This window comes from Dysidea avara, chromosome 9 (assembly GCF_963678975.1).
Source record: "Dysidea avara chromosome 9, odDysAvar1.4, whole genome shotgun sequence".
In the NCBI taxonomy this organism is placed as follows: Eukaryota; Metazoa; Porifera; class Demospongiae; order Dictyoceratida; family Dysideidae; genus Dysidea; species Dysidea avara.
The window spans coordinates 3,692,721-3,704,750 of record NC_089280.1 but is presented as its reverse complement, the minus strand read 5'-3'; the positions used below and the strand labels follow the sequence as shown (position 1 = coordinate 3,704,750).

The 12,030-nt window shown below is 37.2% G+C and overlaps 1 protein-coding gene across 2 annotated transcripts in view; it reads right to left on the bottom strand.

Moving 5' to 3' along the window:
- The window catches only part of LOC136265437 (TNF receptor-associated factor 3-like), a 57,091-nt gene that overhangs the window by 25,983 nt on the left and 19,078 nt on the right, over positions 1–12,030 (bottom strand). For both annotated transcript variants that reach the window (XM_066060284.1, XM_066060283.1), the window contains exon 3: positions 7,212–7,251. In XM_066060284.1, coding sequence (XP_065916356.1) covers positions 7,212–7,251 — 40 coding nt within the window. The remainder of the gene's footprint in view (positions 1–7,211; positions 7,252–12,030) is intronic.

Below are 12,030 nucleotides of genomic sequence, written 5' to 3'. Positions count from 1 at the left end.
TGTAAGAAGTTTACAGACAATGTCTTAAGGAAGTGGTTTGAGTCGATTGCTAAGAAAGGACAAGGAAGAAAACGAGCCAAAACTAGAGCAGACAGTCACACTAATTTCCGAGCTCTAATCTCATCACAAAAGGATGAAAGAATGAAGAATTTGTGGAACTTCAAAGATAAAACTTGAACAGCAGGCTGAGCAGTGCCACATAAGCTTGACAGTGCTACTCACCATGATATTCTTACCATTATGAATTGCCACAAGGATAAATACTCTGGAGAAGATAACAGTTTTTATTTTGGAACCAACAGTTGCAAGCTGGTTCGTTAAACAACATTAAATTAATTTGCTGGCACCCATCAATTATCAGGTGGTGTCTCTACCAGCATCATCAGTCAAGCGGAGCATACTCCACTCTACGAAACTCTGGGGTGATCCAGTTACCTTCCGAACGAACTCTGCAAGATTACTGGCACTGTATTTCTTCTGTGACTGAATTGTTGGCAGAGACTGACAAAGATCTTTTAGAGAAAGGGTTCAACAATTACAACCAGCCCACTTGACAAAGTATGAGACTGTTGTGCTCGATGAGATGTGTGTCAAGGAAGGGCTGGTATTTGATAAGGCTAGTGGCTTACTGTTTGGTTACTAAGATTTGGGTAATGTCAACATCATCCATGATGCATGCTTTCTCAGGTTGTGATACAATCTCATCTTTGTGTGGCATAGATAAGAAAACTGTTTGGGAGGTTTGCATCTCTGTTTGGTCGCCTTTATCAGACTCCAGAGGCAAATACTGATGTTGATATGAAAGAAATAGAAAGATTTGTGGTTTCATTGTACAGCTGTACTTCACAACTTGTCACTGTAAATGCTGCAAGGAAGTAACTATTTTCTTATGGAAATAGAAAGCTCGAAAATCACCATCCTTACAGAGAAGCTCTATATCAGCATGTGAAATGTGCATCATTCCAAGCAGGCCATATTTGGGGATAAGCGCTGATAGCAAAGCCGACTCTTCCAAGTCCTGCGGATTGGGGATATAGATGGAAAACGGATACCATTATGGATTACAATTGCTGAAACTTCAAAAGAATGCAGAGAACTGATCAAGTGTAACTGCAAGAAATGCTGTCTTGGACATTGCAAATGCCGCAAGGCCAACATGTAAAGTGTATGCAGTTGTGCTATTGTAGTAGACAGTGCACTGAGCAAAAACAATAATAAATCTGTATAATATACATAAATATTAAGCTCACTAATGAATGTATGTACTAAAGCAAAAACAATGTCTTTGTATTAACTTTAAAATCTTGACCATGCCCATTCTGAGCTCAAATTTAAGCAGGAAGCCTTGTTCTGATAAAGTGGTTCCACTAAAATTTGGAATCAGCATGTTCTAAAATCCCAAAATATCAAATTTTATGCTTTCTGCCAGAAGTGAACATCTTGGTCACTTTACGTTACATATCTTCCCCACTAATTATACAGAATTATTTTCAAAGGAGAAATTATGGGTATGTATTTTGTAATCTTAAAACCAAAGTTTTATTTTATTCTATTCTAGTCTAATGTAAGTGCTATTGACTGGAATCATTGTTGAACAGTACAAGAGGAATGCAGGTGTAACAACCTGGATTGTCATTGGCGTCCAAGCTGAAGTATGAGCATGTTTACTTGGCCAATCACTTGTTAATTTGGTTGTCCAGGTACACTGTATAATGTGCTGTAAGAAATTTTAGTGTATATACATACCTATAACAGGTAGAATTGGGCAATAAATCAATATTTCAATATGATTAATACACACTGAATGGCATTTTTGGTATTGTGATAATTGAAATACTGCAATATATTGCAAATGTGATTATGTACATCTAATGGACATTAAACTGAAGCAAGGAGGTATATAAGAACTGGGATACCAATATTCACTGAAAACTTGTAGTATTTTGAAGTTACAAATCAGTCTGACATTAATAAAATATTTTGGAATGGTTCACATGTAATGTTTATGCCAACGGTATCCTGCAATTACTCTAGGTAAATGCCAATTACAAAAATTATTGAATAACTTCAATTATTTTATTAATACCGTATTGATTCTTAGAATTCTCAATATCGCCTATCATTAATAATAGGTCAAGCTCATTGGTGGTGGAATTGCTTTTGAAACTACCTATCTTATTATTGAGAAGATGGACATTTTTTTGGACTGTTTCAATGTGTCATCTTTCAATGCTGGGAAGAAGTGTACAACCACACCATTTTGCTAATAACTTCAGAGTAAATTTTTCTGAAATATATAACTGTGCATGGTATTACACACAGTATTTGAGAGAACTTGCGGCATACCTAGATCACTGGAAAATCACACAGTTCAAGGAAGAGATGGTTACAGTGATGAAGAAAAGGAGTCTATGCTACTCAGTAAGATTACTGAAAATGCAATGCGAATTACTAGATTTTGCTACAATTTTAGTATTGTCCTTCTTGGACGATAAGTAAAAACGGTGGACCCAGGGACCGAGGACCCGACCCTTCTCGGAATTTTATACCCTTCATAATATTCTCTACTTGTAGTCTTGTACTAGGTACTTTGCAACTAGTCTTGCATGACCAATCCACTTTTTCCCTGTCATGGTGTCTCACAGGTCCCCTGGTCCCGGGGCCTTGGTCCCTGGGTCCACCGTTTTTACCTACTCCTTCTTGGAATTGATCCCAGAATATCTTGCTATTAGCAGAGTTGCCTGTTTCTGAGTGAGAAGCTATCTCAAGATGCCTTGGATAATTTTTTGGGATCCAAAGACAGTGTAGTAGGACCAACGAGAAACCCCGGATGGCTGAATTTTCAAAGAATACCTGTGTTGTAAGTTATAACCATTCTTGTAAGCACCTGTAATTAATTTCCCCATACTTGTTATACAAATCAATCTTTCTGTTGTTGTTACTTTGTAGGGCTGTAACTCCAAAAGTTATTGGCATTAGGCAACAGAAACTTAATTATTAGTATTTCATGCCTACCTGCATCGTCAATTTTCTTACCTCATCAAAGATTTTTTGCACCACTGGTGGCTAATGGAGGCCAATTAGCACCTTTTATAGTTGGTACCTTGCTAGAGCAGTCTCAGAAAACTGCACTTTGAGTCATTTTAGCTAGCTAACTTAGCTATCTAGTTAGTAAAAATAATAAAATAAAAATCAGCCTTCCTGCACTGCTCTTTTGAGTACAGGAGGATGATTAAGTTTATGCGGCTTTATGATGGGTTTTTGCAGATTTGATCACATTTTCTACAAAAAAGACACTCGAGTCTAATAGTCCAGTTCACCAGTCCAGTCCAGTGATAGTACACAATGGAACTAATAGTTATCACGACCTAGGTGTTTCGGTCATACCGAAATCTGATATCTGATTTAGAGTTTGATAACTAACTTCAAGTCTTAAATATCACCCTTTATAATCAAAGCAGTTAGAATACCTTTGTTTGTCTAATTCCAACAAGTTCAAAAAAATTGAATTTTACGCTGACTGATTGACTGGCTTCCTGACTAATGCCTCTAGCCAAGCATAATTCGACTATGGTTAAGGCTTGATTTCTTCAGCTTCTACCCCGAGATGTGCCCTTTTGTCAACTGCAGCAGCTACAATACATGCATCATAGACTTAGCTATCTTTGTCCTCCTTTGTGTCCCATTTCTTTCTCCACTGTTGTGTAGGTGTTGATTGGCAGTAATTTGCAGCATGGCTTTGGTGCTTTTATTTTCTGTAGTGTGACTGGATTGATTGTAGAGGCATTTTTTGTACTGTTCTTCGTTCATAACATTGTATAGGTGGAATATAACTGGAACTAAAGCAAAATGGCTATTTTGCAATTGATAATCAGGACGTGTGTTCAACCATAATTCCGTGGCAACTGGATTGATTGCAAAGGCACTTCTCTTACTGTTCTTCATTTGTAACACTGTGTATTGGGTTGACTATAGCAGAAAAAGAAGCAGAATGGTGACTTAGCATTTCAGTAGTTGATGGGGTGGTGTTCAGTTGCGCAACTAATTTGTCAGGCACCATTCTTTCATTTGATCAGTGCGCAATGGTAATTATGTTACTGTAATTAGACAATGGCATGTAGTGTTTCCTTTGATGTGTGGAGGTCTCTTATTTACGAAGAAATCTGGTATCAGGTGTCTTACTGGTTAGACACCTGACTCAATAGGACAGTTGTTTGCAACCACAATGTGGCCCACAGTAATGCAATTAGCCTCAGTTTGTGGACAATTAGTATTTAGCACATCAGTGTAAACATCAAGGGAAATGATGTAATTGCAGATTGTAAGAAAGAAATTGCACTTAGGTATACCTTATCTGTGGCCAGCTCAGTGGAGATTAGACATTGTGGTAGCTAATTAATCAAAAAAGCCATTAATTCAGTTTATGGCCTTCACCATATTATAGCACACAATGTAGACTTGGACAGCCATGCTGGCACTGGATATTCTCATTTGCTGCCACTCACACATATCTATAATGCCTTAAATGCACTTTTTGTTGACTATTTATTCACGCTCCATGGCTTGCGCGACCTCATTTTCTCGCTGAAATACCCTCAGTGTTTACAATGGGAACTTAACTCACTCCTTCTACGCCATTGTCTAAAACACTTAGATACTCGTAATAGGCATCTTCGAGGATTTAAAAACCTGAGGTGACATCAATAATTACTAAGGTAAACTATGGAAAATTTTTTTGACAATGTGCCTTTCCCTACCAAGCAAAAATTGGTCTTCTACAGTATGCTTCACATGATGGATTTACACAAAAACTGGACTCCAACATGTGTGGTAACTGCAAATCATACCACCCCAAGATAGTTAATCTACAAAACTTATTTTTTCAATTAGGCCCTAAGGCACATGCGCTCAACACAACTATGTTCAAGGGCGTAGGCAGGGAGGGTTCGGATGGTTCGGACGAACCCCCCTTTCAGAGGCAGAATTTTTTAAAAACTAAAAATCCTACCAAATCTCACAGCCCTGGAGCTCTCCGGTAGCTTCTTGCCCACTGACGCTCCTCTGTACTACTCTTGAAAGTCATATCACATTAATGCTGAACCATTGCAAATCATAATTATCTATTGCATCACGTGATTAATTGCGCACGTGATGCATGTTTGAATTGGCGCGAGTGAAATGGCGAAGGACTGTTCAGTGATTGGTTGAGACATATTACAAGGCAGCAGCTGCTAAACTTGAGTGGTCGTGTTATACATGTGTCAGGTAAGCATAAACTGTGAATTGTTGATGTATATTTACCTGATGAATGGTTTTATTTGTTACATGTTGTGGGTACGTGATGTCTCGAACATATTGGAGTACAAGTCAAGTCTGAAGTTATTGACCATCAACAGGAGGACCAGCCGAGAATAATGTATATAGCTGGAAAGAAGTATTGCCAACTAAGGGACTCGAGTGTGGAGGGCTTCCGTGTGCTAGGAAATTGAAGTTTGCTGTCAGTATGCTGACTGGAAGTGAAGATTAGTTAGTTTTACAATAGGTTATAGTTTCTATAAGCTGCATAAACAGCAGTGTGTAGGTTTTAGTTAGTTAGATGCACAAACACCTTTTAATATTACTGCCTAAGGGCATATTTTGTGTAGGGTCTATGCATCATTTTTGTTCAAACATGGTCTAGGGGAAGCACCCAGGCCTTCCCCCGTAAGACATTCCACTTTAAATCTGAACCCCCTTCAAAAAAATCCTGGCTACGCCCCTGATGTTAATTTTATATAATTATAAATTAGTAATAGAAATAAAAAGCAATGAAACAAGGGAGGTCATCTACATTTGCAACTATACTAGTGGACATCTGCAGTCATGGTTTGTAATGTCCAGGGTCCAAGAGAATTTATAGTGTATATTTAACCAATATTGAGTTATAGGTTTCCTGAATGCATCATCTATTAGTTTCAAGATATATGATTCATTAAAACAACCATTTTAATAAGGAATTATTAGAGGAAAACTGAATTGGACATCATTGAGCTTTACTTTATAGCATACATGTCACAGTCATGATTAAAATATGGAACAGACTGAAAAATGATTGGACCACCCAAAGTGTCTATTTGTCATAATAAAACACTGTATGGCTGCTAGAAACAACATCAAATGCAACAATGACCTTCTTCTGCCAGGCTGATACTAAGCTCTGTCCTTAAAACTATATAGTTTTTTTTTTTGTAAAGTTACCTATGTAAACAAGACAAGATACATGAGACATGCTTAAAGGCTGTTGAAGACATGCTATCACTTGAATTTTGTGCTTAGGTTAATAGGTAATTGTAAAAGTCGGAATGGAACGGGGTGCACACCAAGTAGAAAAATCAGTTTTAGTATTTAGCAGATTGTGCAGCATTTCCAACTGTCACACAGTAACTATAATCGTTCTAGAGTTGTACTTATAAGTATGCTAGAAATCGCTTGCTTGAAGTTTCTATTTAATGCCTGCCATGTGACATGCGTTCTTAACAATCATCACATTCTGTTTAATCCTGATGTAGAATTACTTCGTTATCATTCTAAAAGGTGAACTACTGTAGTATTTTCATGTTACAGTTGTGTCCAAGCTTTTAGTAACAGTGAGGATGGCTTTATGAAGCTGCCAGCTTTTGCAATAATTTACGAGAGTTGGCCACAGTGGTGGCAATGAATTATATGTTTAGAATGGTTACTAAATAATAGGTAAATGATTGTCTTTCAGTGTAGGTGATTATAAAATGGCATTCTTGAGTGATTTCTAGCAGGCTTTGATTAAGTACAGGAAAACTAACTCTATCAAAATTCTAGACAGTTGGAAATGGTGCACAATCTGTTAAAACAATTTTTTTGACTTGGTGCATGCACCATTTTGTTCCGGTTTCATTCTGTTCCGACTTTTATATAATTACCCTAGGTTAATTGCCGCAATCAGTTTGGCGCCTGCTCTTCAGGTGACCTGTAGTGATGGGTAGCTAGGGCTCCATTGCCTACCACAATTCATGCTATTTTGTTAATTTTAAATACTTGATGCTTTGTATCACATTTCTTTAGAGGTTTATGATTGATGTTTGTTGTATGTAATAGGTTTTCAGGCTGCCATACTATGTTGTAAATACATGTTTGGGGATAGTACAGTCCATTTCCAAGTCTGTTCCATGTTTTAATCATGTCCAAATATCACTTACTTCATCATTAGGATCCAGTTCAGGGGCAAAGTTGGGATCACTATCATGAAAAATATGTTCTGTAAATAATTTGCATTAATTTTGTGTCTTTAAGTGTTTGTATGTACTCAAGCATGGAAGAATGACTATGTCAAATGTTGTAAGTTTAAACGATGACAAAAAAACAACAAAAAAAAATCATACTACTGCACATACAGACAATTGCTCAAGCACCGACCCTTACTCTTTATAGTTTTACTTTTAACCATTTACTAAACATCTCAAGCTCATCAAGGCACATGGTAGTGTGTTATGCAGTCAAGAAAGCCAACGCGTCACACTGTGTGTATATTGATAGGAAGAATCTACCAGGTAGTGTAGACTGTATGTGACCCACTGAGCGAAAACCCGACTTGTTTGCATTTTCCTCAAAGTTCGTTTTATGACATTTTTGTTGTCTAAAGGGAAAAACCAATGGACTGTTAAAGTTTATTTCTGGTAAGTGGCTTTGGAGTTATAGCAATAGACAACAAGAAGAGCAAAGCAATCAGCTTGTACAGTGCTTATACGGAAAAAATTTCCAGGCGCTCGTTTAATCGATCATAATTATCTCTCAAGTGCAATGGATTACAGAGTTGGGACTTGTATCATTCTATTCACCATGAACTGGGGCATTCATCAAGGTATAGTTTTTGGCTTAAATACACTCATGCTATCAAGCAAGAAGGCTGTTCAAGCTTAAAAATGGCGATGATAAAGTTACATTTTACTGCAACGTAAACAAATACGCGTAACTCACATTTGCTCCATGGTACAGAAACAAAATAAAGCTATTCCTACACTCCATGAAGAGGCGAATCCACTGCTATATTAGACTATTCGATTTGAGTCTTCCTTCTTCCTTCACTGTTTACTGAAGCATTTAAAACGTTGCATAAAATTATTTATGCAGCACATGTTTTATCCAATGTATTTCAATGGCATTTATCTCTAAAACATAATTATGCAAACAAGTCAGGTTTGCACTAAGCGGATCACGTATAGCAAAATTTGCTCCAGCCACTTGTGAGATATGGGGAGCCAAAGTTTGATTGTTTTCTTCTTAAGGGGTCTTTGGGGGCCTTGATCATTATTTTTCACATGCTTTGCAAAATTGTTATAACATGCAAACGTGTAATATGATTACCTTAAAATTTGGTAAAATAAGGATATAAAGGTGGATTAATGTACTAAGTCTGAAAAACATCCATGGTGCTATAAACATTATATTAGCGTAAAAGAAAGATCAGACCTTTTGCCATGACTACAGGGTAAACTGCTTATGAGAATATCTTGAAATTTGGTGTGTACATAGGCTAGCCATCATAGCAGTGCCTTTGATGGTTAGAACACAAAGAAGTAACAGCTACAGAGTTATTAACCATTAAACCTGCAGTTGTTTTATAAAACGCAAACACTGAAAATGCACTAGTGAATTTAAAAATTGTTAATTTAGAAATGGAAGTAGGGATCAAGCGATAAAAACTACTGAAACAAGTGATTTGAATGATGGCAACTATTACAACATAGCTTTGAGGGGAAATCCTTACATTGGCATCTCACCACGTCACCATATATGTTCAATGCCAAAGTAGGAATTTCCCCACAAAGCTATGTTGTAATAGTTGCCATCATTCAAATCACTTGTTTCAGTAGTTTTTATCACTTGATCCCTACTTCCATTTCTAAATTAACAATTTTTAAATTCACTAGTTTGTTAACTTTTTTTGGTATAGGTATATAGCTATTATTGATCTTTGGCACTGACTGCTCTATTAGAGTATCTCGATCTTGCTGCGTGCTTTATGCAAGCTGCTCAATTACTAAATTGAAAGGCATGCAGGGTTTCTATCTCCTGTTTTCTACAATTAGTTACAGCTGGACCATTAATAATGGGCGTGGTCCACTGATCATTAAGTACGAGTGCGCGCTCTGATTGATAAGGGCGTGGCCGTGTGTTCTTACTTCACTAGGCTGTTTGATTGCTTTGCAAGTGTTGCTATACAGGCATCTACTTGCCCTTACAGTACGGAATCCGTTATTAGTTTTGTGGCGTCCGAATACGGCTGCTCTAAGGAAAGTGTCGATACGAATTATTAACGCCTCCATGACTGGAAAAGAAGAAGACGATCCGTAATTGAAGATAAAAGGAAAGGCAAAGCGCAGAAGGCAGACACTCGTCGGAACCCGAAAAGGTACATCCCAGCAGCGAGTTAAATATTGTGGCAAAGAATGGTGATCCTTCGCTGCTTCGCTTGGCCTGTAGCCTTGCGAATGTGGTCAGGCAGGCTGACGAAAATTTCTGTTTTAGCGATTTTTTAGAAATAAAATTCCAGCACTTTTCTAGTCGTTTCCTGATATATAACGCTAGAAATAAAGTTAGAAACTTGAAGACTCTTTAGTAAAAGGTTTATTTGCTGTGTGAGATATTTCTAGGATGATTTTTGAGGGATCGAAATTTGAGGCGCACGCCAAATCCACCCGGATCCCTACTTAAACAGTACTATCGTACTGTTTGATAATCCAGTAAACTGGATTGCATGCATACCTTGTAACACAATATTACATAACACAAAAAGCTATCTAAAAATGACAAACACCATCTTACTCGCTATTAAATATTGGTTTAAATGGTCCAATACATTGTTGCATCCATCCAACCCAGAGCTTCCCGCTTTATTTTGAAAGAACAAAAGAATTTTTCCTTCTTCACATAACAATGGCCATAACTTGGCCATACTTCATTGTATCAACTTTCTCTTGATGTCATGTTGCTCCTCATATGATGGCAATTCAGTTGATATATAGATATCTTGTGATTGTTTAAATGTCCGACGAGTACAATGACGATTCAAAGGCGAAAGGACATGACATGATTCAGCGCATCATCGTGGGTGAGTTCCTTGTTGTACGTTGAAAGTTTATACACAGTTACTCTTTGTAATTAATAAAATCTGTTTTTCTAAGTGATCAGGCAAACGCTTCATGAGATATGCCTGTTTGTAACCACCTATGTAAATTGGCAAATGTATTGTGGGTTTCCAATTCGCTATTTATCAAATCCAGTTTTCTGGATTATGCAGGTTTAAGGGTTAAGCAAAATCCAAACAACTGTAAATTGTGTGTCGAGATACTCTAATAGAACAGTCACTGTGGGATAAAAAATACATGAAAAACAATAATAAAAGCATACGAGAGTTCACCTTCATACTGAACAGCTAAATCCTTAACCACTGAGCCATGAATTTAGTTACTTACCCCACTTAAATTCTAACATATTACGCACAAAAGTTATAGTTTGTCAGTTTTATTGTTGTAAATTCTCTCTGCAAAGCCTCAAGGCTGTCCTTCATTTCTGTTCACGTATGTAGGGGGTATACCCCATCTAAGTTGAAGAGATGTGTTTTTCTGACAGCCTAAGAGGCTTGCTACGGTGATTTCAGTCGTTAGATACCTGAATAGCCCAATTAGACGGTAGCTTACAAAGTTTGTGGAGAGTTGCTACACCCAAATTTCATGAATTAACAACCTTAAACTAAATGTCCAAAAGTTTAATACAGGCGTTATATGGTTTTCATTTCTCATGTACAGGCTGCTTTTAGCTTACAAATTTTGCTCACATAGGGGAGAAGAGAGACAAACAAGTACAGAAACATACACACACACACGTTTTTCAAAAAACAATTTCATTTGGCCAGCTGTGGGCACATGCCTGGTTTTAAAAATTTGCGCTCTATTAGAGTATTACAATAATATTACAAAAAGTCAAACAAAACAACACAATTATAACTTCTGTCTTCAATAATCATCATGTGTCCCATAGGGCTGGTTTTGGGTCCATACAAAAGTACAAATCCACATCAAAACAGCCAAGCTATGTAAAAAGGGCACAGCCTTGAAAAGGCAAACAAGTACACGAAAAAATTTGGAATTTTCAAGTAGAGTAGGGACCATAGCACATCGATAAAAAGTACTGAAACTAGTTGGAGTAGTCCATGATATTAATCACAGTAAAACAATAAGAAGTGTTATATCCCTACTGTGCATTTCCGTAGGTATCTTGAGCACAGTAGGTGGTGTAAAGACCACGATACTGACCCCAAATCTATTTCCAGAGAAACTATACACAGTCTATCTGATTAAGAATCTCTTTAATCAACAGCAGTAAAAAATACAGCAGCAACAGCAAAATAACAACAGCACACCAGTAGTACAATAACACCAGGAAAATGTACATGCTACACTATCTATTTATACACAATTCTGAAGAAAGTTCTAGAACTTGCCAGATTCAACCTTTACATCTACACTTTCAATGTTGACTGTTTCACAACAACTAAGTTTATTTTTTATCTTTATTCCATTTCCCCCTCCTCATGTTCTACATGATGATATAGGAGTTAGTGTAATATCAGTAGTAAATCGTTCTCTTTAAGTAATCTTTTGGTGAAGGTATATTATCTCTCAATTGTCTGTACAAAATATTCTTATTTAGCTGATTCCAGTTCTAGTGGGCAAAACTTAACTATTGGTCTAACAAAGGTCTTATCTGCTACTTGAACTTTAACTGAGCGAACATTCCCATCTTGGCCCGAATATACTTCAAGAACTCTTGCCAAAGGCCAGTGAGCTCGTGGACTATCAGTTGTCATCATTAAAACTACATCACCCACTTTCAAATTGTTCCGCAACTCGAACCACTTCTTCCGCGGACTCAGACCTGGTATCCATTCATGAAACCATCGTTGCCAAAAATGTCTACTAAGTTCTTGTATTCTTCTCCATCGTCTCAGTGGATGGT